Below are 24546 nucleotides of genomic sequence, written 5' to 3'. Positions count from 1 at the left end.
TAAGTAAAGAACGATAGAGAAGAGGCAGGTGACGTTATTTGCAGGGGTAGTGCTGGTCGTTGCTCACTTGGTCTTTTCAGAGGCGGTTAGTGAGCGCTTTGTCACTGGGTACTGAGAAGAACTCAGTGCCTCTGCTCTCTGATGACGACTCGTTTGAGTATCCCAGCATGCACTCGGGGTCTAACATTATCAAAGAGGAAGCAGTGAGAAAAAAAATAAAGCAGCTAGAATAGTCAGGGAAGTATAGGGAATTTTAATTAAAATATATTAGAAAAAAATAGATTGTCACATTTGATAGATAGAGCTTTAGGAGTAAAATAAAATGTGGTTTCGGACCATTCCTTTAAAGTGAATCTGTCATTAGGTTTTTGCTACTTAATATAGGGACAGAGACCCTAATCTGTCACTTACTGGTCTGCTTGGTGTAGCTTTGATATAATCTTATTGTTTTATATGCACCAGATCTACCAGTTTTCTGAATGCTGAGTTTTATATAATACGACTCATACCACCACTATTTTCTTTGTACACTGTACAATGGCAAAAAGCAGCTAATCATTCGTCTGTGTGTGTCTGTAGTGATAATATCCTGCTGATAAAAGATTGATATTATTGAAACTACAACTAGCAGCCCAATAAGCAACACATCCCTGGAATCAGTCCCTGCCTCTAAGTCATGCTGCTCTCAGATTAAATAGCAAAAACCTGCTGACAGACTAACTTTAAATAGACATAGATCTGAAATATACTTCAACTCACAAGTAAGAACATATTTAAAATATATTTTAAATAAGAATTCCTATAGTTCAAACTTTGGAAAGAATATATACTTCACATTTGCCACATTCCAAAATGGCATTCCAATTATTATTTCTGCTTTCCAAAATAGCATCTATTAGAATATAAATAATCCAATACTGTTTAATCTTGTTATTACAAGATCCCAATTAATAAAATAGAGGTGTCTTGGCGACACAGTAAGGGGTACTTCTCAGATCGCTGCTGAGTCACAGGTTTTGTGACGTACCAGAGACCTCATCAGCGATCTGGCTGTGTGTGACACTAAGCAGCAACCTGGCCCCTGCTGTGAAATCGCTGATCGTTACACACTGTTCTGGTTCATTTTTTGCTCTTTGGTCTCCCGCTGTGCAGCACACATCGACGTGTTTGACGGCAGGAGACCAACGAGCACCGACTCTGTGTATGCTGCGTACGCTGGTAACCACGGTAAATATCGGGTAACTAAGCAAAGTGCTTTGCTTGGTTACCCGATATTTACCCTGGTTACCAGCGTACACCGCTTAGCGCTGGCTCCCTGCACACGTAACCAGGGTAAATATTAGGTAACTAAGCAAAGCGCTTTGCTTAGTAACCCGATGTGTACCCTGGCTACATGTGCAGGGAGCCAGCGCTAAGCGGCGTACCTTGGTAACCAGGGTAAATATCGGGTAACCAAGCAAAGTGATTTGCTTAGTTACCCGATATTTACCCTGGTTACCAAGCGCAGAGTCGGTGGTGGCTGGTCGCTGGTGAGATCTGCCTGATTGACAGCTCACCAGCGACCATGTAGCGATGCACCAGCGATCCTGACCAGGTCGTATCGTGGTCGGAATCGCTGGTACGTCGTTTAGTGAGACGGTACCCATAGTTTAAGTCTTCAGCAAATACTTGAGTTTTCTCTCTAATAACTAATTTTCAACAAACACTGGGGTAAACAGAACACAAATCTATCCCAAAATTTCACAATGCAAAATGTATTCATTAATAAAATGGTCTCTTAAACTTGTACTTATTGTAAAAATAGATCTCATGGCACCAGCCAGCTTGCATCATCATCATCACAGAAGCTTCCTTGGGTGTAGAAGCTAACCTAAAAATGTAGGTGCCGGAACCTGGGACCAGGGCTAACAGAATATTGGTTGACATTTTATCAACAAAAGATACAAAAGGAAATTATTTTTTCCTGGCTTTAAATTAGGTATTCTTTTGTTTACTTTGGAAAACAAAAGATATATATATATATATATATATACATATATATATATATATATATATATATATATATATATATATATATATATACAGTTAGGTCCAGAAATATTTGGACAGTGACACAATTTTCGCGGGTTGGGCTCTGCATGTCACCACATTGGATTTGAAATGAAACCTCTACAACAGAATTCAAGTGCAGATTGTAACATTTAATTTGAAGGTTTGAACAAAAATATCTGATAGAAATTGTAGGAATTGTACACATTTCTTTACAAACACTCCACATTTTAGGAGGTCAAAAGTAATTGGACAAATAAACCAAACCCAAACAAAATATTTTTATTTTCAATATTTTGTTGCGAATCCTTTGGAGGCAATCACTGCCTTAAGTCTGGAACCTATGGAGATCACCAAACGCTGGGTTTCCTCCTTCTTAATGCTTTGCCAGGCCTTTACAGCCGCAGCCTTCAGGTCTTGCTTGTTTGTGGGTCTTTCCGTCTTAAGTCTGGATTTGAGCAAGTGAAATGCATGCTAAATTGGGTTAAGATCTGGTGATTGACTTGGCCATTGCAGAATGTTCCACTTTTTTGCACTCATGAACTCCTGGGTAGCTTTGGCTATATGCTTGGGGTCATTGTCCATCTGTACTATGAAGCGCCGTCCGATCAACTTTGCGGCATTTGGCTGAATCTGGGCTGAAAATATATCCTGGTACACTTCAGAATTCATCCGGCTACTCTTGTCTGCTGTTATGTCATCAATAAACACAAGTGACCCAGTGCCATTGAAAGCCATGCATGCCCATGCCATCACGTTGCCTCCACCATGTTTTACAGAGGATGTGGTGTGCCTTGGATCATGTGCCGTTCCCTTTCTTCTCCAAACTTTTTTCTTCCCATCATTCTGGTACAGGTTGATCTTTGTCTCATCTGTCCATAGAATACTTTTCCAGAACTGAGCTGGCTTCATGAGGTGTTTTTCAGCAAATTTAACTCTGGCCTGTCTATTTTTGAAATTGATGAATGGTTTGCATCTAGATGTGAACCCTTTGTATTTACTTTCAAGGAGTCTTCTCTTTACTGTTAACTTAGAGACAGATACACCTACTTCACTGAGAGTGTTCTGGACTTCAGTTGATGTTGTGAACGGATTCTTCTTCACCAAAGAAAGTATGCGGCGATCATCCACCACTGTTGTCATCCGTGGACGCCCAGGCCTTTTTGAGTTCCCAAGCTCACCAGTCAATTCCTTTTTTCTCAGAATGTACCCGACTGTTGAGTTTGCTACTCCAAGCATGTCTGCTATCTCTCTGATGGATTTTTTCTTTTTTTTCAGCCTCAGGATGTTCTACTTCACCTCAATTGAGAGTTCCTTAGACCGCATGTTGTCTGGTCACAGCAACAGCTTCCAAATGCAAAACCACACACCTGTAATCAACCCCAGACCTTTTAACTACTTCATTGATTACAGGTTAACGAGGGAGACGCCTTCAGAGTTAATTGTAGCCCTTAGAGTCCCTTGTCCAATTACTTTTGGTCCCTTGAAAAAGAGGAGGCTATGCATTACAGAGCTATGATTCCTAAACCCTTTCTCTGATTTGGATGTGAAAACTCTCATATTGCAGCTGGGAGTGTGCACTTTCAGCCCATATTATATATATAATTGTATTTCTGAACATGTTTTTGTAAACAGCTAAAATAACAAAACTTGTGTCACTGTCCAAATATTTCTGGACCTAACTGTATATATCTAATATATAAAGCTGAATGTGTGTATGTATGTATGTATGTATGTATGTCCGGGATTGGCATCTGCACCGTCGCAGCTACAGCCACAAAATTTTGCACACTCACACGTCTGGACCCCGAGAGCGTCATAGGCTATGTTTGCGAATTTTTAACCCCGCGCGTTCCAATTTACCAATCAATTTTGCACCTGTCTACATAATGGGGAAAAAGTGAAACGAAAAGTGTATCCGCACCGTCGCATTTACAATCACGACATTTTGCACAGACACCTCATGTGACCCAGGGAACGTCGTAGACTATGTTTGGACAGGAAAATTTAAGCCCCGCACTTTACAGTTACTCTCTAAAAAAAACATGCCTCAATTAAAGTAAATGGAGCCTGGAACTACAGGTTATTAGTAGGAGCTGTGATTGGTTGCTATAGGAACAAAAGAAATTCATAGTATAAGAAGCTTATATGTGAGGTAATAAGATGTTGGTGGGGAGATGGATAGAGAGAGACAGAGAGAGACAAAGAGAGACAGACAGAGACAGAAAGGGAAAGAGACAGAGCGATAGAGACAGACCTGGAAAGAAACAGACCTGGAAAGAGACAGACCTGGAAAGAGACACATTTGGGGAAAGAGACAGACAGACATGCAGACAGGGACAGAGACAGGCAGGCAGGGAAGGAGGAGACAGCCAGAGAGACAGACAAAGAAAGATAGGGAAAAATACAGACCTTGATATAGACAGATGGGGAAAGAGACAGAGAAATAGAGACAGACAAGGAAGGAGACAGACAGAGACAGGCAGACAGGGAAAGAGACAGACAGGAAAAAACACACACAAAGAGACGGGGAGACAGACGGGGAAAGAGACAGACCTGGGAAAGAGACAGATGGGGAAAGAAACAGAGAGATAGAGACATACAAAGAAAGAGACAGGCAGATGGGGATAGAGGCAGACGGGGCACATTACTTGGCCAATTTAGTTAAATCTGTGTGGAATATCTGCGGTGTTGAAATATATGTTGTGAAATGCTTCTCTTAGCTTAGTTTTTGCCTTTTAATAATTACATTTCTATCTATTTGTTTTGTGGTTTTTGTGTGCAGAATACATTTTTGTTAATACATTCTATTTTGTTAACAGCAGTTATTAACCCGGGCGAAGCCAGGTAGTACAGCTAGTATATATATATATATATATCTAATATATAAAGCTCAGTGTATGTATGTGTGTATGTATGTGTGTGTGTATGTCCGCTAAAGGAATTTGCACCGTCGCATTTACAATCACGAAATTTTGCACAGACACTCCATGTGACTCAGAGAACGTCATAGACTATGTTTTGACAGGAAAATTGAACCCCGCGCTTTACAGTTACATTCAAAAAAATATGTCTCCATTTAACTGAATGGAGGTGGGAGCTAAAGGTCATTAATAGCAAATGTCAGTGGTTGCTATAGGAACAAAATAAACTGTTCGTATAAGAAGCTTATGTGTGAAGTAATATGATGTCAATGGTGAGACGGATAGCGAGACAGAGACAGACAGACAGAGACACAGACAGAGACAGCCCTGGAAAGAGGCAGCCGGGCAAAGAGACAGCCCGGGGAAAGACACAGCCCGGGCAAAGACACAGCCCGGGCAAAGACACAGCCCGGGCAAAGACACAGCCCGGGCAAAGACACAGCCCGGGCAAAGACACAGCCCTGGAAAGAGGCAGCCGGGCAAAGAGACAGACGGGCAAAGAGACAGACAGGCAAAGAGACAGACGGGTAAACAGACAGACCGGCAAACAGACAGACCGGCAAAGAGACAGCCCTGGAAAGAGACAGACTGGGCAAAAAGACAGTCCGGGTAAAGAGACAGTCCAGGTAAAGAGACAGACCGGGCAAAGAGACAGACCGGGCAAAGAGACAGACCGGGCAGAGAGACAACTATATGGAGATAAGGTATGCACACCAGTGACTATGCAAGGGGAATACATGTAATAGCAGAAACTGCTGTGTGAATACTGACATGAAAAATTCAATAGCTATATGTAAGAATGAAATGGGAAAAATGGACCCTGCATTACTGCCATGAATATATGAATAAAGAGAAATTTAGCTACTGAATTGATCAATGCAATAGAGCCCCAACACTACGCCAAAGTATTTCTCTACGTTGGGGTCCCTAGCTTGTGTGTGTCCTCTCATGCAGTTATTCATGGCAGTAATGCAGGGTCCATTTTTCCCATTTCATTCTTACATATAGCTATTGAATTTTTCATGTCAGTATTCACACAGCAGTTTCTGCTATTACATGTATTCCCCTTGCATAGTCACTGGTGTGCATACCTTATCTCCATATAGTGATGTTTTTTTAGGTTTTTGCACCCAGTTCAGACATAGAATGCACTTCCAAACGTTATTCCTTATTTGTTAGTAGTTTTTCGTTTGTGAACCCACCCCACTCACACCTATTGCCAATCCACATGATACGTATATATAGCTTGGGTCTCAGCTTCCCATACACAGTAAGTTTTTTTAACTGCATGAGAGGACACACACAAGCTAGGGACCCCAACGTAGAGAAATACTTTGGCGTAGTGTTGGGGCTCTATTGCATTGATTAATTCAGTAGCTAAATTTCTCTTTATTCATATATTCATGGCAGTAATGCAGGGTCCATTTTTCCCATTTCATTTTTACATATAGCTATTGGATTTTTCATGTCAGTATTCACACAGCAGTTTCTGCTATTACATGTATTCCTCTTGCATAGTCACTGGTGTGCATACTTTATCTCCCCATAGTGATGTTTTTTTAGGTTTTTGCACCAAGTTCAGACATAGAATGAAGTTCCAAACGTTATTCCTTATTCGGGCAGAGAGACAGACCGGGCAAAGAGACAGACCTGGAAAGAGACAGACCTGGAAAGAGACAGCCGGGCACAAAAAGACAGCCGGGCACAAAGAGACAGCCAGGCACAGAGACAGCCGGGCACAGAGACAGCCGGGCACAGAGACAGCCGGGCACAGAGACAGCCGGGCACAGAGACAGCCGGGCACAGAGACAGCCGGGCACAGAGACAGACCTGGAACGAGACTGACAGACAGACAGATAGAGAGAGACAGACAGACACAGAGAAAGAGAGAGACACAAAGCTAGCTAGAGAGAGACAGACAGTGAGACTGCTACAGACACAGACAGAGAAACTGATACAGACAGAGACAGACAGAAACTCAAAGAGAGACAGTTGCTATCCCGGGCAACGCCCAGGTACTACAGTTAGTGTATATATATATCTATATATATATATATATATATATATATATATATATATATATATATATATATATATATATATATATATATATAGATATATATATATATAGATATATATATACACACACAGCATATACTGTGCATATATATATATATATATATTATTTTTTAAACAGATTGTTTTTTCCATACAACTGCAATCATGAATTTTCTTTTGGGGAAATATTATTATACATCATGTTAAATTAATAATGTACCTGTCAAAGAGCGGGAAAACAGTCCATCCTAATAGAGGCTGAAGTTCAACCTCTTGTCCATTACTGGATATCACATGGCCACGCTGATCGCTACTGGAATGCGGCACGTATGCAGCAGCCATACCCAACACTTGAACTAGGAGCACACTGTTATCATCAAAATAAGGATGAAGCACCTACATGAATATTTTGGAAGGTAGATATGAAAATATTAATGGAAAATAGTAAACACAAGAAAAGTAAAAGGTAATTTTTAAATTTCACAAAATCCTTGAGGATAAATTGCAATAACAAACAATAACTGAATATTCCCAAGCAAGCAAGCTAATTTGTTGACCTGCAACTTCTAGAATTGGACTTTTGACATTTAAACTTACATTGTAAATAAGTCCAAATGTACAATTTAATTCCCTGTTAAAAGGGAGCTGTCAAGGGAAATAAATGCAAATATTTGTCGTTAAAGGAAACCTGTCATATCCTCAAATGCTATTTATCTGTAAATATGCGGCTCTAAATTTGCACAGTTGCCACACTGAAAGCATGGCAGCTATCAAGGGAAATAATCTTTATTCCTCCTAGCAGCCTCAGGCTTTCAGTCATAGTGGTGCGAGTGGTGTAGCTTCATTCACCACTCACTAATGTTACGACTGAACCCTAACAATCTCACGGAGATGGACAAATCACGGGAGATGCAAAACCCAGAAATCCAAAGGACCCAAATCAGGCTAGTACTTGCCCTAGACCTGACCATGATTTGTCCCTGCCTGACAGCGGAGGTTGATACCTTAAGATCACAGTATGGTGCACTCACTAGTTACCAGCTGAGCCTGATTGTCCTTATCTGCACCCTAAACTATAAACCAAGTTGTAACGCTTGAGATGGTAAAGCGGCAAGCTGAAGTCGACTCACTGGAAGACAGGGGAACCCCGGGCTTACCCTTTAGTGGGAGGAGCTTCACTAAGCACCCACAGCGAGGCGGACACCAGGTACTACCCCCAGGGTAGAGACTGGGACTATGGCAGCTGACCCCTAGGGAAGGGATGGACACAGGTGCTGACAGGCTGAGTCTCCAGTGTAAACAGGGACCACCACGATAGCTAAGGCAGACAGCACGGACAAGACGGACAGGCAGAGTCACTAGCAAGGCCACTAGAGTACCTGAGGCGAAAGGCATTGCCAAGGGGGACAGGCAAAGTAAGTTTCAAGGCTAGGGCCACCGGAGTGGCTGAGGTAAATGGCACAGCCAGGACAGACAGACAGAGTCACTAGCAAGTCTGGGACCACTGGAGTGATTGAGGCAGATGGTATGGCCAGGCAGAGTCAGTAGCAAGGCTGGGACTACAGGGGTTGACGGACACAGTCACTAGTACTAACAGGGCAGGACAGAAAGGTAGAAGGTACCAACAGGACAGGATGGACTGGAACCAGGTACTAACAGAGCAGAATGAACTGGAACCAGGTCTCAATAGAGCAGGACGGACTGCAACCAGGTACAGGCAGTACCTGATGGACAGGAACGGAACAAGGTACAGGCAGGACAGGACAGACAGGAACCAGATACAGGATGGACAAGGGGACTTGACAACTAGATAGGCTGAGAAGCACTTCCTGGGAATGAGTCGCTGGCCCTTTAAGGGAAGGGCAGTAGTGAGCAAGCACACCCTAGGAGCACTCCAAGAGGCCCTGTGTCACGCACACAGGCCACGGGAGGGGGAAGCAGGAAGCACCCATGTGCAGGAGGGTGGGGACACCAGGCAGCGTGGTGAGAGCTGGCCGTGGTGGCGAGTAAGTGCATGTCCCTGCGGGGAGGAGAGTGAGGGGTGCAGGGACGCCAGCGCTACAGAAGTGTAACACAAAAACAACAATAAACATAAATGAAAAGCACAAAGGAGAGAGCGATACACATGGCAAGAAACATACACAATCATACAAGAATGATGGCATACAAGAAACCAAAAATAATAAGATACTATGTGGAAACCCTTCCAAATCTAAATTCAACTAAATAGGAGATAACAGGGAAAGGATTAATATAAATAAACTGCAGGGAATAGCAACAGCAATGTCTCAGTAAGAAAACCTTAACAGAGGAGAACTAAAGACAACCATCCATCCAGAAATACAGGCAGCACTGAGACATGTCAGTAGTAAGTATAAATAGCCCCTTCCAAAATGGTATTGGGCAAACTAAAGGAGAAAGAGCACATATATAACTACAAGTGAAACAGGAAGGCATAGCATTGGAAAGAAAGACAAGAGATACTAAAGCAGTTAGACCAACATAAAACCAGTTGTGGTCCAATAAAGAGGGAAACAGACCAACAACCAGAGATCACGGGTTCAAACTCCAGAGTGGAGCCATGACAACTATATAGTGAGCGGCAGCTGTAAACACACCCCAGCACTGACTGACAGCCAGGTCTGCAATGATATGCTAAAGAGACGACTGGGAGTCAATGCGCCAGGCGTGGTTACGGCCACCGTTCACTATATACTGAGTGATGACTGCAAGCCTGAGACTGCCAAGAGGAATAATGATCATTTCCCCTGCAGGTTAATAGTGTTTGGGGACATGATTTTAAGTATAACTATTTGCATTAATTTCTTGTTACTTGATTTTTGCAACAAAACCTGGTTTTCTCTAGCAGTGAAACCAAAACTGTGATCTATTGATATTAACGTTTTGTTAGCCCATAGGTGCTACAAAGTTTGCATGTTTTACTTTTTGATATAGAAAGGAAAAAAATCAACCTATTAGTCCAGGGCAAAACCTTTTCTATTGTCTATACCTTTATATTATACATGTCTTTTAGTGCAATACTGAATAACAGTTTTTATCACGATATCATCATTCCTACCATCCTATAAACAATCATAGACTGCTGGGAGGAAACAGAAATCAAAACTACGTGAGACCATTTGCTCAAAACGTATAAGGATGTCATAGAGGAGGTTATTCTGCTCTACACCTTCCCCTATTAGCCAGTGACTCTAAAGGTATCCATACATATTAGAGTATAGTGCCAGAGGTAAATGGAAATAAGAATTGTAAGGTATGTTCAATTTCAACATTTTGATAATTTTGTCTCACGTGAGATAAGCCACTCTGCATTAGGATATGCATACATACTCAGCTGAGTGTGCCGGACAATGGGGTGTTGAGTAGAATAGCTGTGAATGTATGGGCTAGGCTTTGCCAGACGTATGTCACTGTGGTGCCCCTGAGGCTTCAGTCGCCACAGAGTACTGCACCTCATTTAAGATGCGTTATTCGCCTCGGGTAAGGAGGGGGTTAATCACCGGTGTTCCACATTCACACCTTACATAAAGCTTAGGAGCCTTCTCACAGGGGAGCTGCACTAGGGTAGGCAGGGGGTTGGCCAACACAAAGCTTGGGACTGTCCCGGTCACTAGGACAACCACCTAGGGGGGCGGGTTCCACTTGGGGTAGAAATAGAAGCAAACTCACACAATCACTAGTCAGTCTACCCGGGACATCAGTTCTGGGTCACGACACCAGCACCACTTTCTTCTTTTCACAGGGCTTGCGGCTTGGAACGGAGCACTCAGCCCAGGTTCCTCCTGGCAGGAAGGGCAACTCTGAAAAAGGGCTTACTTCTTCTTTCAAACACCGGTGATTTCTCCTAACTTATCCGGGGTCGATGGGGCCCATCACAGCAGGTGACCAGTACTATCTGGGCGACTGGCACAAAGAGTGAGTAAAGACACCTAGAACCGCAGCCTCTGACTCGGACTCTTCTTACCGGCGCCGCCGCCCAGCACTTTGGCGCAAAAGGTCATCGCCATCACTACTCCCCTCATCATCCTCCCCAGGGCCCGCTCCACCTGTGGGGAGTGACACCCTCTCTGCTGCTACTACCATCCGCCCCGGAGAACAGCGACAGCTAATCTCTGGCCGCGTACCACAGGAGGCGTCACGACATTTGTCCTACTACTACTCCCATCATCTTCCCTCCTTATTGGTGTACACCTCAGGGCACGAAGCTGGGGAGCCACTGAAACATCCCAGATCATCACACCAGCCCGGTGACGAGTAATTCAGCTCCGAGACTCCCCATGCCTGACACCCCCTGCCCCCTGGGTGCTACACCACAGATCTATGAGCAGCTGATAGCAATGTCCCAACCAAAGCTGCTTTTTGTTCATCTCTTTGGGGGCTGAACCCACATATTATAGAGCTTGTCTTTGATAAGACAATATCTAAAAGGTTTCCCAAATTTTAAGAATTCAGTGCATTTTATGGCTAAAATCCACTAAATTAGGTGGCCGCAGATTTCTTATTAAAGGGATATGTGATTACATGGTTACCAAATCAAATAAATAAAAAATTATTTCATAAACGGCTGCACAATGATATTATTTATCAAAGCCTTCTACTCTTATTGTTGGAGAATTGGAAAACCTCCCTCTATGAGGTCCAGTAGTCCATTGAGGACAGGGACTAGTATGAGCGATGATAGCCTAAAATACTGGGTAAAATTTAGGAAAACAGAAGAAAAAAAAAATCACAATCATCTTTAGTATGCAGTACAGGGGCATTATATATATTATTTTAATAAGTACCAGAAAAAAAGAGGATGGCATTTTGAGGTTCACCCAAGTCCTTTTCTAAAGTATCTACCATAATACTAAAATAAATCCAAGTAAGCACAAATAAGAAACATAAATTCTGTAAGTTTAAATTTCTCAGTGGGTAAAAACTTTTAAAATACATTGTTTTACTTATTCCAAATCTTTAACGGTCAGAGCTACAATACAATTCTGCAGGCTTCAGAGGAAAAAAAATATCCTGTTGTTCCAAGCTAGCCTAATATTTGTTTTACACCCGACACTGCATATTACAGAAATGTAAAAAAGAAACAAATCTGACTGTTTCATCGTAGATTGAACCTTAGCAAGTTGGGTCTTTCAACAAGCTTCTGGACTGTTTCCTATGTGTCCCAAGGAGTTTTGTACAAACTTCCCAGAATATCATGACGGCATTGGACTCTGTTCAGATTGCAGATTTTGACGCTCCACCCGATGGTGTCTCAGGTGTTTGGGATCAACAGCGACAGACTCAGGCATCAACCTGCTGTGTGATGATTCAAAGACAGGCTAGCAAGAGTTAATCTCTACTAGTCTGCTTGGTCTTTTAACCCCATTACGACCGCGTTACGTTTTAAAACGGCACCAAAAAAGGGTACTTATTCCTTTCTGCCGTTTTAAAACGGCGGGCAGAAAAAAGTGTATAGCGTCCCCCAGCGTCAGAAAATCTCCGGGGTTTCAGCTACCGGGAGTAGCTGAGACCCTGGAGATCATGATTCGGGCCGGTTTTTCCGGTCCCCAGTCACGTGATGACCGGTATACACCGTATACCGATCATCAAGTTATAGTAAATGACCGCGTCGGTAAAAAATGATTTATCTCCCATCTGGCATGATCAAACATGTCAGATGGGAGATAAATCTCTTTCCCGGTTCCCTCCGGTCCCCTCGGTATCCCCAAAGTGCCCCCCCGACCCCCAACCCCCTCCCGAAAATCCAAGATGGCCGCGCGCACCGCCGATCACAGCAGCGCGCCGGCCACATTCACACTGTTCCTATGGTTTCTGTCGTATGTGCCATAACACATGCGACAGAAACCTGCTCCCTAGGCCCTGCCGGGTCCCCCCCTATCCCCCGGTGTCTCCTGGTGTCATACATACCTGTCGGAGCGCTGATCCCCGCGGCCCCCTCCGGCTCCTTCACAGCAGACGCCGGTCACATGTGCCGAGCAGCTGACAGCTTCCTGTGTTCAGGACGCTGGCTGCTGCTGCTGCTCGGCACACTGCAGCTGTGACCCAGGGAGGGTGGGTGCAGATTCTTTGCACCCACTCTCCTCAAATGGAGGGTCCTCACACCTAGAAAATGGGGGATACGTGTCCCCCATATTCTAGAAGGTCCAGAGTCGACGTGGGACGTCCAAATGGATTACAGCGGATTTTTTTTTCTTTTCTTTTCAATAAATTGGCTAATCAGGGAATGTTTTGGGGAGTGTTTTTTCAAAATAAATTTTTTTTGTTGTCAATTTTTTTTTTTTATTACTGTCAATTAGTTATGTCGGGTATCTGATAGACGCCGTGACATAACTAATTGCTGGGCTTGATGCCAGGTGACATTACACATCTGGTATCAACCCCATTTATTACCCCGTTTGCCAACGCACCAGGGCGCGGGATGAGCTGGGGCGAAGCGCCAGAATTGGCGCATCTAATGGATGCGCCATTTCTGGGGCGGCTGCGGCCTGCTATTTTTAGGCTGGGAAGAGTCCAATAACCATGGCTCTTCCCATCCTGAGAATACCAGACCCCAGCTGTCAGCTTCACCTTGGCTGGTGATCTAATTTGGGGGGACCCCACGTTTGTTTTGTTTTTTTAATTATTTATTTATAAATAATTAAAAAAAAAAAACAGCCTGGGGAGCCCTCCAAATTGATCACCAGACAAGATGAAGCTGTCAGCTGTGGTTTGCAGGCTACAGCTGTCTGCTTTACCCTAGCTGGCTATCAAAAATAGGGGGGACCCCACGTCATTTATTTTAATTATTTTTTTTTCTTTTGGGCTAAATACAAGGCTAGTCACCCTTTAGTGTCACATGAAAGGCACTAAAGGGCGCCAGCTTAGAATCTGCAGAGGGGGGTGGACATTATATATATGTTTGACATCTATCCATTCATCCATTGTAGCATTTTACGCTGTGTGCCCACAATCAGGGTTTGCAGCGTTTTGGGCGCAGAGTGTTTTCCCTGCGTCCATAACGCTGCGTTGTGCAGTAGAAGCACAGTGGAAGGATTTTTAGAAATCCCGTGCCCACTGTGTTTCTTTTCTCTGCAGCATAAACCGACTTGTGGCGCAGCTTCCCGAGCCTCAGCATGTCAATTTATGCTGCGGAGATGAGTGTTTTCTGCAGGTAGAATAGAGCCAAAGTCCACAGCAGCCTGAACCCAAATCGTGGGCATGGGCATCTGCGTTCTCCCGTGGACAACACTCACATCTCTGCAGGAAGGCTGACACTGTGTACTAGCAACATTTTTGTGAAGTACCTGTGGATTCAAAATGCTTACTATACTCCTGAATAAAATCCTTGAGGGGTCTAGTTTCCAAAATGAGGTCACTTGTGGGGGGTTTCTGATGTATAGGTACCCAAGGGACCCTGCTTATGTGACATGGTGCACGCAATTTACTTCAACTTTTCCAAAATTCAAATGGTGCTCCTTCCATTCCAAGCCCTCCCATTTATCCAAACAAAAGTTTTTGGCCACATGTGGGGTATCCCTGCGCTCACAAGAAATTAGATAACAACCTGTGGAGTACACGTTTTGTTGTTGCCTCTTGAAAGAGTGAGAAATGTGTCGCTAAATCAACATTTTTGTGAAAAAAATGAAAATTTCAATATGGCAACCTAAGCTTATCAAATTCTGTGAAGTATTCGTGGATTCAAAATGCTCAATATACACCTTGATAAAAGCCTTGAGGTGTCTTGTTTCCAGAATGGGGTCACTTGTGCGGGACCTCCACTGTTTAGGCACCTTAGGGGCTTTCCAAATGTGACATAGCGTCCGCTAATTATTCCAGCCAATTGTTCAGTCAAATGGCACTTTTTCCCTTCCGAGCCCTGCTGTGCACCCAAACAGTTGATTTCCACCACACATAAGGTATCAGCATACTCAGGAGAAATTGCACAATAAATTTTATGCTGATAGCTTTTTTTTAACAAGAGTACACGGAAAACTATCTGGTTGAAGTAACAATTTTGTGGTAAAAATATATTTTTTTTATTTTCACAGCTCAACATTATAAACTTTTGTGAAGCACCTGGGGGTTCAGGGTACTCGCCAAACATCTAGATAAATTCCTTGTGGGGTCTATTTTCCAGAATGGGGTCACTTGTTGGGGACCTCCACTGCTTAGGCACCTCAGGGGCTCTCCTAATGCAACATGGCGTCCGCTATTGATTCCAGCCAATTTTGCAGTCAAGTTGCACTCCTTCTCTTCCGAGCCCTGCAGTGTGCCCAAACAGTTGATTTCCACCACGTACAAGATATCACCAAACTCAGGAGAAATTGCGCAATAAATTTCATGGTGATTTTTTTCCTGTTACCCTTGTGAAAAAAAAGCTACCTGGTTGAAGTAACAATTTTGTGGTAAAATTTTATTTTTTTATTTTCATGGCTCAACATTATAAACTTCTGTAAAGCACCTGGAGGTTCAGGGTACTCGCCAAACATCTAGATAAATTCCTTGAGGGGCCTAGTTTTCAATATGGGGTCACTTGTGGTGGTTTTTTGCTGTTTACATACCTTAGGGGTCCTCCAAATGTGACATGGTGCCCGCAATCTTTTTCAGCCAAATTTCCTTTCCAAAATTCAAATATTGCTCCTTCCGTTCCAAGCCCTCCCAATTCTCCAAACAAAGGTTTCAGACCACAAGTGAGGTATCACCGCGCTCATAAAAAAGTGGGTAACAAACATTGGGGTGAAATTTTTGGAATTACCTCTTGAAAAAGTGAAAAAATTGATGCTAAAGTAACATTTTTGAGAAAAAAATGAAAATTTTCAATGTGACAATGTAACGTTATCAAAATCTGTGAAGTACCTGTGGATCCAAAATGCTCACTATACCCCTAGATAGAAGCCTTGAGGGGTCCACTTTCCAAAATGGCGTCACTTGTGAGGGGTTTCTTCTGTTTAGGTACCTTAGCGGACCTGTAAATGCAACATGGTGCCCGCAATCTATTTCAGCCACATTTGCTTTCCAAAATTCAAATATTGCTGCTCCTGTTCCGAGCCCTCCCATTTGTCCAAACAAAGGCTTCTGACCACATGTGGGGTGTTGGCGCGTTCATAAGAAAGTGGGTAACAAGTTTTGTGGTTCATTTTGTTGTGTTATTTCTTCTAAAAGTGAATAAATTTGGGGTAGAGCAACATTTTAGGTAAAATTTTATTTTTTGCTTTTTTTCATTCCACTTTGCTTTAGTTCCTGTAAAGCACCTGAAGGGTTAATAAACTTCTTGGATGTGGTTTTGAGTACTTTGAGGGGTGCTGTTTTGAGAATGGTGTCACTTTTAGGTATTTTCTGTCACTTAGGCCTCTCAAAGTCACTTCAAATGTGATGTGGTCCCTAAAAAAATGGTTTTGTGAATTTTGTTGAAAAAATGGGAAATTGCAGATGAACTTTGACCCCTTCTAACTTCCTAACCCCAAAACATTTTGTTTCAGAAATTGCGCTGATGTAAAGTAGACATGTGGGAAATGTTATTTATTAACTGTTTTGTGTGACATAACTCTCTGGGTTAAGGGCATAAAAATTAAAAGTTTGAAAATTGCAAAATTTTCAAAATTTTCATCAAATTTCCGATTTTTTCACAAATAAAAGCAAAAAATATCGTTCTAAATTTATAACTATCATGAAGTACAATATGTCACGAAAAAACAATGTCAGAATCACCGGGATCCGTTGAAGCGTTCCAGAGTTATAACCTCATAAAGTGACACTGGTCAGAATTGCAAAAAATGGCCTGGGCATTAAGGACAAAACTGGCTCCGTCCTTAAGGGGTTAATCATATGTTGTGGGGAGACCTATTACATCTGCTACCGTCCTAGATATACTGTTGGGATCCTTCTATCTATGCCAGCTATAGTTTATTCTGTGTTGATCTGTGATGTGTGGTGTCCCAGACTCTCTTGTGAAACTTGTGCTTTTTGCTTGGTGCGGTTTGGGAATTTACCCTTGTTGGGTTTTTTTTTTACTTCCTGCTCTTGTTTTCCTCCTGAATCTCTATATTGTCTTATCCTGGGTGTGTGCATGCTGTATAACAGAATTTTGTTTTTTCCCTTGCTCGTCTTTATTTGTGGTTTCAAGACTCTGTCACGTCCCTCCTGGGTTCTGGTCGGAAGGGGAATTAGATGAGGACTGGGGTCAGGAGCAGGAGAAGGAAACTCTGGCCTCTATACTATTAGGAGTATCCCTGAGGTTAAGGATAGCGTAGGGTCCCCTAGCTTGAGGGACAGCTTAGGAGCCCCATTTCCCCACTAGTCCAACATCATTGTGACACTATGACAATCAGTAGAATTGTGAGTGGAGCTCTTGGTTATAATACAGACTCTGAACCTAGGACCACATATGGTCACATTACATCTCATAAGCTTGTGAGTTTACTAGAGGCGCTATTTACTGCACCTTTTCTTTTACCCTAAATATTTCTGTATGGGCTTTAGTTTTCTAAGAAATTATTGCAATAGTATTATTTGTATTCATTTCTCTCCTCAAACCCAATAGCTATTTTACATAGAGTTTTTACTATGCTTCGAGGACCAAACATAACATTAATTTTTCACAGCGTAATATGAGAGAAGGAAACAAGTAATTACTTTGCTCTAAATTTAGAATTTCCTTGTAAAGAACAAATCTGGAAGTATTTAGTACTGAGAGAAACCTCTCAATTGGTAATAATAGAAGTATCATCTGATATACACTCCTGCTTGACAGCTGAAAAGATCCTATTGGTGGACATGAGATTTGAGGCAGCGGTTCACCCTGATTTCACAATAGTTTGCACAAATGGAGACATGGAGGAGGGGGTGGGAGACAGAATGGCTGGATTATAACCTTCAAATCCTTTTTTTCCCTAAAATCAATGTCATCAGCCAAGACGAGAGATCTTTATTTGCCTTCCAACATCCAAGTGTCTAAAATTAAAGAAATAACAATATACATTGTGTCTACAGCAGACTACCAGTGTTGCATGGGTCTGTAACATGGCATGGACAATAAGCCTTATATTGTATTGCCTTCTGAAAAGTTATATAATATATATTAATCTGATCATCAACTACTACTTTTATATACAGTGCCTTGTGAAAGTATTCAGCCTCCTTGAATTTTTCAACCTTTTCCCACATTTCAGGCTTCAAACATAAAGATAAAAAATTCAATGTTATGGTGAAGAATCAACAAGTGGGACACAATTGTGAAGTTGACCGATATTTATTGCTTATTTTAAACTTTTTAAAAAAATAAATAACTAAAAATTGGGGCGTGCAATATTATTCGTCCCCTTTAAGTTAATACTTTGTAGCGCCACCTTTTGCTGCGATTACAGCTGCAATTCACTTGGGGTATGTCTCTATCAGTTTTGAAAATCGAGAGACTGAAATTCTTGGCCATTCTTCCTTCGCAAACAGCTGGAGCTGAGTGAGGTTGGATGGAGAGTGTTTGTGAACAGCAGTTTTCAGCTCTTTCCAAAAATTCTCGATTGGATTCAGGTCTGGACTTTGACTTGGCCATTCTAACACCTGGATATGTTTATTTGTGAACCATTCCATTGTAGATTTTGCTTTATGTTTGGAATCATTGTCTTGTTGGAAGACAAATCTCCGTTCCAGTCTCCGATCTCTTGCAGACTCCAACAGGTTTTCTTCAAGAATGGTCCTGTAATTGGCTCCATCCATCTTCCCATCAATGTTAACCATCTTCCCTGTCCCTGCTGAAGAAAAGCAGGACCTAACCATGATGCTGCCACCACCATGTTTGACAGTGGGGATGGTGTGTTCAGGGTGATGAGCTGTGTTGCTTTTACACCACACATATCGTTTGGCATTGTGCCCAAATAGTTTGATTTTGGTTTCATCTGACCAGAGCACCTTCTTCCACATGTTTGGTGTGTCTCCCAGGTGGCTTGTGGCAAACTTTAAATGACACTTTTTATGGATATCTTTGAGAAATGGCTTTATTCTTGCCACTCTTCCATAAAGGCCAGATTTGTGCAGTGTATTACTGATTGTTGTCCTATGGACAGACTCTCCCACTTCAGCTGTAGATCTCTGCAATTTATCCAGAGTGATCATGCGCCTCTTGGCGGCATCTCTGATCAGTGTTCTCCTTGTTTGAGATGAAAGTTTGGATGGATGGCCGGGTCTTGGTAGATTTTCAGTGGTATGATACGCCTTCTACTTCAATATGATCACTTGCACAGTGGTCCTTGGGATGTTTAAAGTTTTGGAAATCTTTTTGTAACCAATTCTGGCTTTAAACTTCTCCACAACAGTATCATGGACCTGCCTGTTGTGTTCCTTGGTCTTCATGATGCTATCTGCGCTTTAAACAGAACACTGAGACTATCACAGAGCAGGTGCATTTATACGGAGAAAGAAGGAAGGTGATCCAGCTCAACTGGGGCAAAGTTCGGCATGCACGGATAACACTCTGGCAGTGCAAGGGTCCAATAGAAGAAGAAAAAATCCAGCTTTCGGAGTTGTAGTAAAATTATTGCAAAATTTTATTGAAGGACGTCAAAATTAATGTAATGACAAGGACAAAAATAGGGAGCCCACATACGGCATAAGGCTACGCGTTTCGAACGCTGCCTGCGTTCTTTGTTAAGCCAGACAGGCTTGACAAAGAACGCAGGCAGCGTTCGAAACGCGTAGCCTTATGCCGTATATGGGCTTCCTATTTTTGTCCTTGTCATTACATTAATTTTGACGTCCTTCAATAAAATTTTGCAATAGTTTTACTACAACTCCGGAAGCTGGATTTTTTCTTCTACTATTGCATTTATACGGAGACTTCATTACACACAGGTGGCTTATATTTATCATCAGTCATTTAGGACAACATTGGATCATTCAGAGATCCTCAATCAACTTCTGGAGTGAGTTTGCTGCACTGAAAGTAAAGGGGGTGAATAATATTGCACGCCCCAATTTTCAGTTATTTATTTTTTAAAAAAAGTTTAAAATAAGCAATACATTTCATTCAACTTCACAAGTGTGTCCCACTTGTTGTTGATTCTTCACCATAACATTCAAATTTTTTTTTTTTCCAATTTAAAATTTTATTGAATTTTCATAAGCATACAGTAAAAGAGCATGGGACCATGTAATGATAGATAGTTTTCATCAAACATCTGGACAAAATTAAACTGTCATAGGAGTCATAATGGATTATAGGTCATTACGGTAACACATGGATCCTCATTTTAAACCGTAGAAACCAGTAACACAGGGAGGAAAGACAGGGGAGAGTAGCAGTCATGAGATGTAGGAAAGATAGCGTAAGTCGGAGAGAAAGGAGGAAAAATAGAAAGTAGAGCGCGGTGACCGGGGCTAATACACTGTCCGCTGGACCAAGGCCATTCGAAAAGATGATGTGTGTCATCTGAAGAAAAGAGGGGGCCGGGGTGCTTGTTCCTCAGGAGTTACATTAGATCCAAGAGTTTTTTACTAGACAGAAAAGATTCCCACTGGGACCATTTGGTGGCTGTCTCCACTGTCTGCCCGCGTGACTGGGCCATCACCACCTCCATACGGTGGATCACATTAACCTCCATTACCCACTCTTCCAACGAAGGGGGAGCAGAGTCCTTCCATCATCGTGGGATCACTGTCTTGGCTGCCTGGAGAAGATGGCCTAGGATAGAATTTTTATAGACCTTTTCGGATACATTAAAGATGTACAATAATACCGCCTCTGGGCGACTCGGGACCGCAACCCCGGTAACCTCATGAATGGCCGCCAGTATTTTATTCCAAAAGGCCGACAAGCTCGGGCAGTACCACCAGATATGCGCCATAGTGCCCCCCTGCGCTCCACAGCGCCAGCACGTGTCAGGAATTTCGGGATACCATGCATGAAGAGATGCTGGGACCCTATACCATCTAGAAAGTATTTTATAGCTGGTTTCTTGCATCCTGGTGGCCACCACGGACCTGTGGGTCAAACGGAAACAACGTTTCCACTGATTCTGAGGGAAAGTCTGGCCGAGCTCCGCCTCCCATGCTGCACAGAAGCGGGGGGGAGACGTCTCCGCCGCGTTCGTCATACATTTGTACACCTTTGAGATTGCATGGCGTGCATCAGAGGACCCACTACAAAGGTTTTCAAAAGGCGTTTGGGGCAAGTGGTGGGCTCTGTCAATGTCCTGGGAGGTTATGAAATGTTTGAGCTGGGCATATTCAAAGTGGAACCGCAGTTTGAAGTTGTGGTTCTCTACAATCTCCCGGAGCGGAAGGAGGGATCCTCCCGAAGCTACCTGGTTTAATCTCAGGGGATTTAGCTTCGTGCGTCCCAGAAAGTTGTTAGACGACGCTCCCGGTAGAAACTCCGGGTTGTCAGTTAGTGGCATAAGGGGTCCCCTAGGCTAGATCATGAGGTTGCGTGATGATATAGAGTGTATCGTTCGTAGTGTTTGTTTGGTACTATAGGACATCTCAATTTTATGCTTTGTGAGGAGGGGCCAGGTCCACGGCAAGGTCGATGTCGATAAAGGGCATAGATCCTGTGCCAGGCAGACCCAGAGCTTAGACCTAGAGCAGTGCAAAAGGTCCAAGACCCTGGCATAAGCGGCTGCCATATAATATCGCCTACAATCGGGCAGACCTGCTCCCCCCGCGTTTTTGGTCCTGGTTAAGACGCTGCATCTCAAGCGAGCACGTTTTTTGGACCAGACAAATTGGTTAAATATGCGTTGTATCTTGGCCCAATATGTTGCCGGGATATATACCGGAACCGTCTGAACCAGGTACAGTAATCGCGGCAGGGCGGTCATCCTGAGAGCGCCAATCCTGCCAAACCACGAAAGAGTGCCTTTTTGCCATGAGGCTAGGTCTCCCTCGAGTCTTGACAGAAAAGTTTGATAGTTTAATTGAAAGAGCCTATTCAGGTCGGAGGGAATCTTTATGCCCAGGTATTCAATGCTACCATGGGATGGCCATTTAAAGGGAAAGCTTGGTTTTAGGGCGTTTACCATTGTGTGGGGCAGAGAGATATTCAGCGCCTCCGACTTGTCAAAATTGATTTTGAAGTTGGACCATTTACTAAAGCGGTTTAGCTCCACTAGCAGGGACGGGAGGGATGTAAGAGGGTTACATAAATAAATAAGGAGATCATCGGCAAACGCGGCACATTTATGTTCCCGGTTGGCAACCCGAATGCCCTGAATATCCGGGTTAGCCCTAATGGCCGACAGTAAGTGTTCCATTACTAATACGTATAATAAAGGTGATAGGGGGCATCCTTGCCGGGTCCCATTCCGGATGGGGAAGGGCCTCGACAGAGTGCCATTAATCTTAATGTATGCAGTCGGAGAGTGATATAAAGCCATAATCTTAGAAGAGCAAATGGGTCCCAGGCCCATATGCTCCAATGTCTGTGAGAGTGACTGCCATGAGACTCTGTCGAAGGCCTTCTCAGCATCCAAAGATAACAACATCAAGGAGAGTTTTTTAGTGTGCGCATGTTGGATTAGGTCTAAGGTCTTTATAGTATTGTCCCTAGCTTCTCTGCCCTGGACAAACCCGACCTGGTCTGGATGGGTCAGGTCAGGAAGCAAAGGGCCCAGTCTATTTGCCAAAAGCTTGGCATAGATTTTTAAATCTACATTAAGGAGTGATATCGGTCTGAAACTGCTACATATTGTGGGGTCCTTTCCGGCCTTACGAATCAGAGAAATATGGGCCGTGGTTGAATGGGGCGGGAAAGGGACCGAGTCCGAGATTGAGTTGAAAGAGAGGAGCATTAAGGGTGCTAACTGTTCCGAGAAGGCTTTATAAAATTTAGCGGGGAATCCGTCAGGTCCAGGACTCTTATTACCCGGTGTATCACGGATCACCATCAACAAATTCATTCAATAAAAATGGACTTTCCAGGTCCTCAATTGTGGAGCTACCAAGGCGCTTAAAGGGTGAGGGCATTGAGGGGCACTCGGCACTCGACTCAGAGGGTTCGACAGGTAAATTATATAGCTTGGAATAATAGTCATGAAACGTGTTGGAGATGTCGGGGGTGGCGTAGAGTAGTTCGTCACGTGAGTTCTTGATGCAAGGTATAAGGGTGTGGGCTCTTCCCTCTCTCAACGCGTTGGCCAGTAACCTGCCCGGTTTATCTCCAAACTCATAAAACCTCCCTTTCCCTACCTGTATCAGGCGCTTATATGAGGAGTCCAACAACTTTTTGACCTCCATCCTGGCCTGTAAAAGGGCCTGTAGGTTCGCGGCCGATAGTGCTCGTTTGTGGATAAGCTCACGTTCAGAGACCCTACGAAGGGCTGTTACTATATCCTGGGCCCGTTCTTTTTTGATTCGGGACCCATGCTTAATAAAAATACCTCGTATGACACATTTCAATGCTTCCCACTTATAAGTGGGGGCTGTGTCATCAGTTAAGTGGTCTGTTACGAACCCCGTGATAGAGGTCTGAATGTCGGAAACACAGAGCTCATCCAACAGCAACGACTCATTAAGCCGCCACGAACCCCTGGGGGTCGAGAGGGAGGGTATCTCAATTGTACAATAGACCGGAGCATGGTCCGACCATAGTATGTTGTCCATCCCAGTGTGTCGAATCCAGGGGAGAGCGTTATGTTGTAAAAGTATATAGTCTATGCGACTGTATGAGTCTTGAGTGTGGGAATAGAAACTATAATCTCTGTCGGACGGGTGTTTCAGTCTCCAGGTGTCGAACAGTTGAATACGCAATAGAGCTTTTTTAATACGTTTGATTGTGCTGTAAGCAATGTTAGATTTCCCCCTGGAGTTGTCCAATGTGGGGTCGAGGGTGACATTGAGGTCGCCACATAGAACCACTGTACCCTGTATCAGAGGGATCGCAACGTCTACCAGGCGGGTGACAAAGCTATCTTGCTTTTGGTTTGGGGCATATGCGTTAATGACTGTGAGTGTTTGATCCCCTACCTTCAGCGAGAGGATGATGTACCGTCCAAGACTATCAGTCGTACATTTTAGGATTTGATGTGGGAGGGATTTATGGATGGCTATCGCCACCCCTTTAGATCGGGAATCCGGGTTGTCTGAGGATACCCATGTCTGATAATACTTATTTTTGAAACTGGGGGCATGCCCTTGTTTGAAGTGGGTCTCCTGGAAACACACCATGCTCACCTTCTGTTTATGGAAGTGGTAAAGGATCTGTGTTCGTTTCTCCGGAACATTGAGGCCCCTGGCGTTAAAAGAGGCAATAGTCAGGTCCGCCATCTATAAGAGAGTGTGACATTAAAGATACATGAGAGAGGGGATCGAACACGATCAGCCCGGCCGCCAAGAGAGGAAGGAGGGAGAGGGTTGAAAGAAGTAGAGTATAGCGAAGAAGAAGACAAAGAGAACATCAGAGCACAAAACCTTGTATAATAAACTAGATTCGAACAAACGTTCCTAGGGAACATATCCGCCTTTGCTTGGCAGGACAGGGGATCCCCACCTATTTGGGGAAAAAGGATGTCAGACATAGCAAAGCAAA

At 43.4% G+C, this 24546-nt stretch overlaps 1 protein-coding gene across 1 annotated transcript in view; it reads right to left on the bottom strand.

Moving 5' to 3' along the window:
• LOC142289817 (uncharacterized) overlaps window positions 1–24546 on the bottom strand; it is a 257307-nt gene that overhangs the window by 59133 nt on the left and 173628 nt on the right. The window contains exon 18 of the mRNA XM_075333745.1: window positions 7252–7427. Coding sequence (XP_075189860.1) covers window positions 7252–7427 — 176 coding nt within the window. The remainder of the gene's footprint in view (window positions 1–7251; window positions 7428–24546) is intronic.

This window comes from Anomaloglossus baeobatrachus, chromosome 2, assembly GCF_048569485.1.
Source record: "Anomaloglossus baeobatrachus isolate aAnoBae1 chromosome 2, aAnoBae1.hap1, whole genome shotgun sequence".
Taxonomy (NCBI): Eukaryota; Metazoa; Chordata; class Amphibia; order Anura; family Aromobatidae; genus Anomaloglossus; species Anomaloglossus baeobatrachus.
This window is presented reverse-complemented; position numbering and strand designations above follow the sequence as displayed.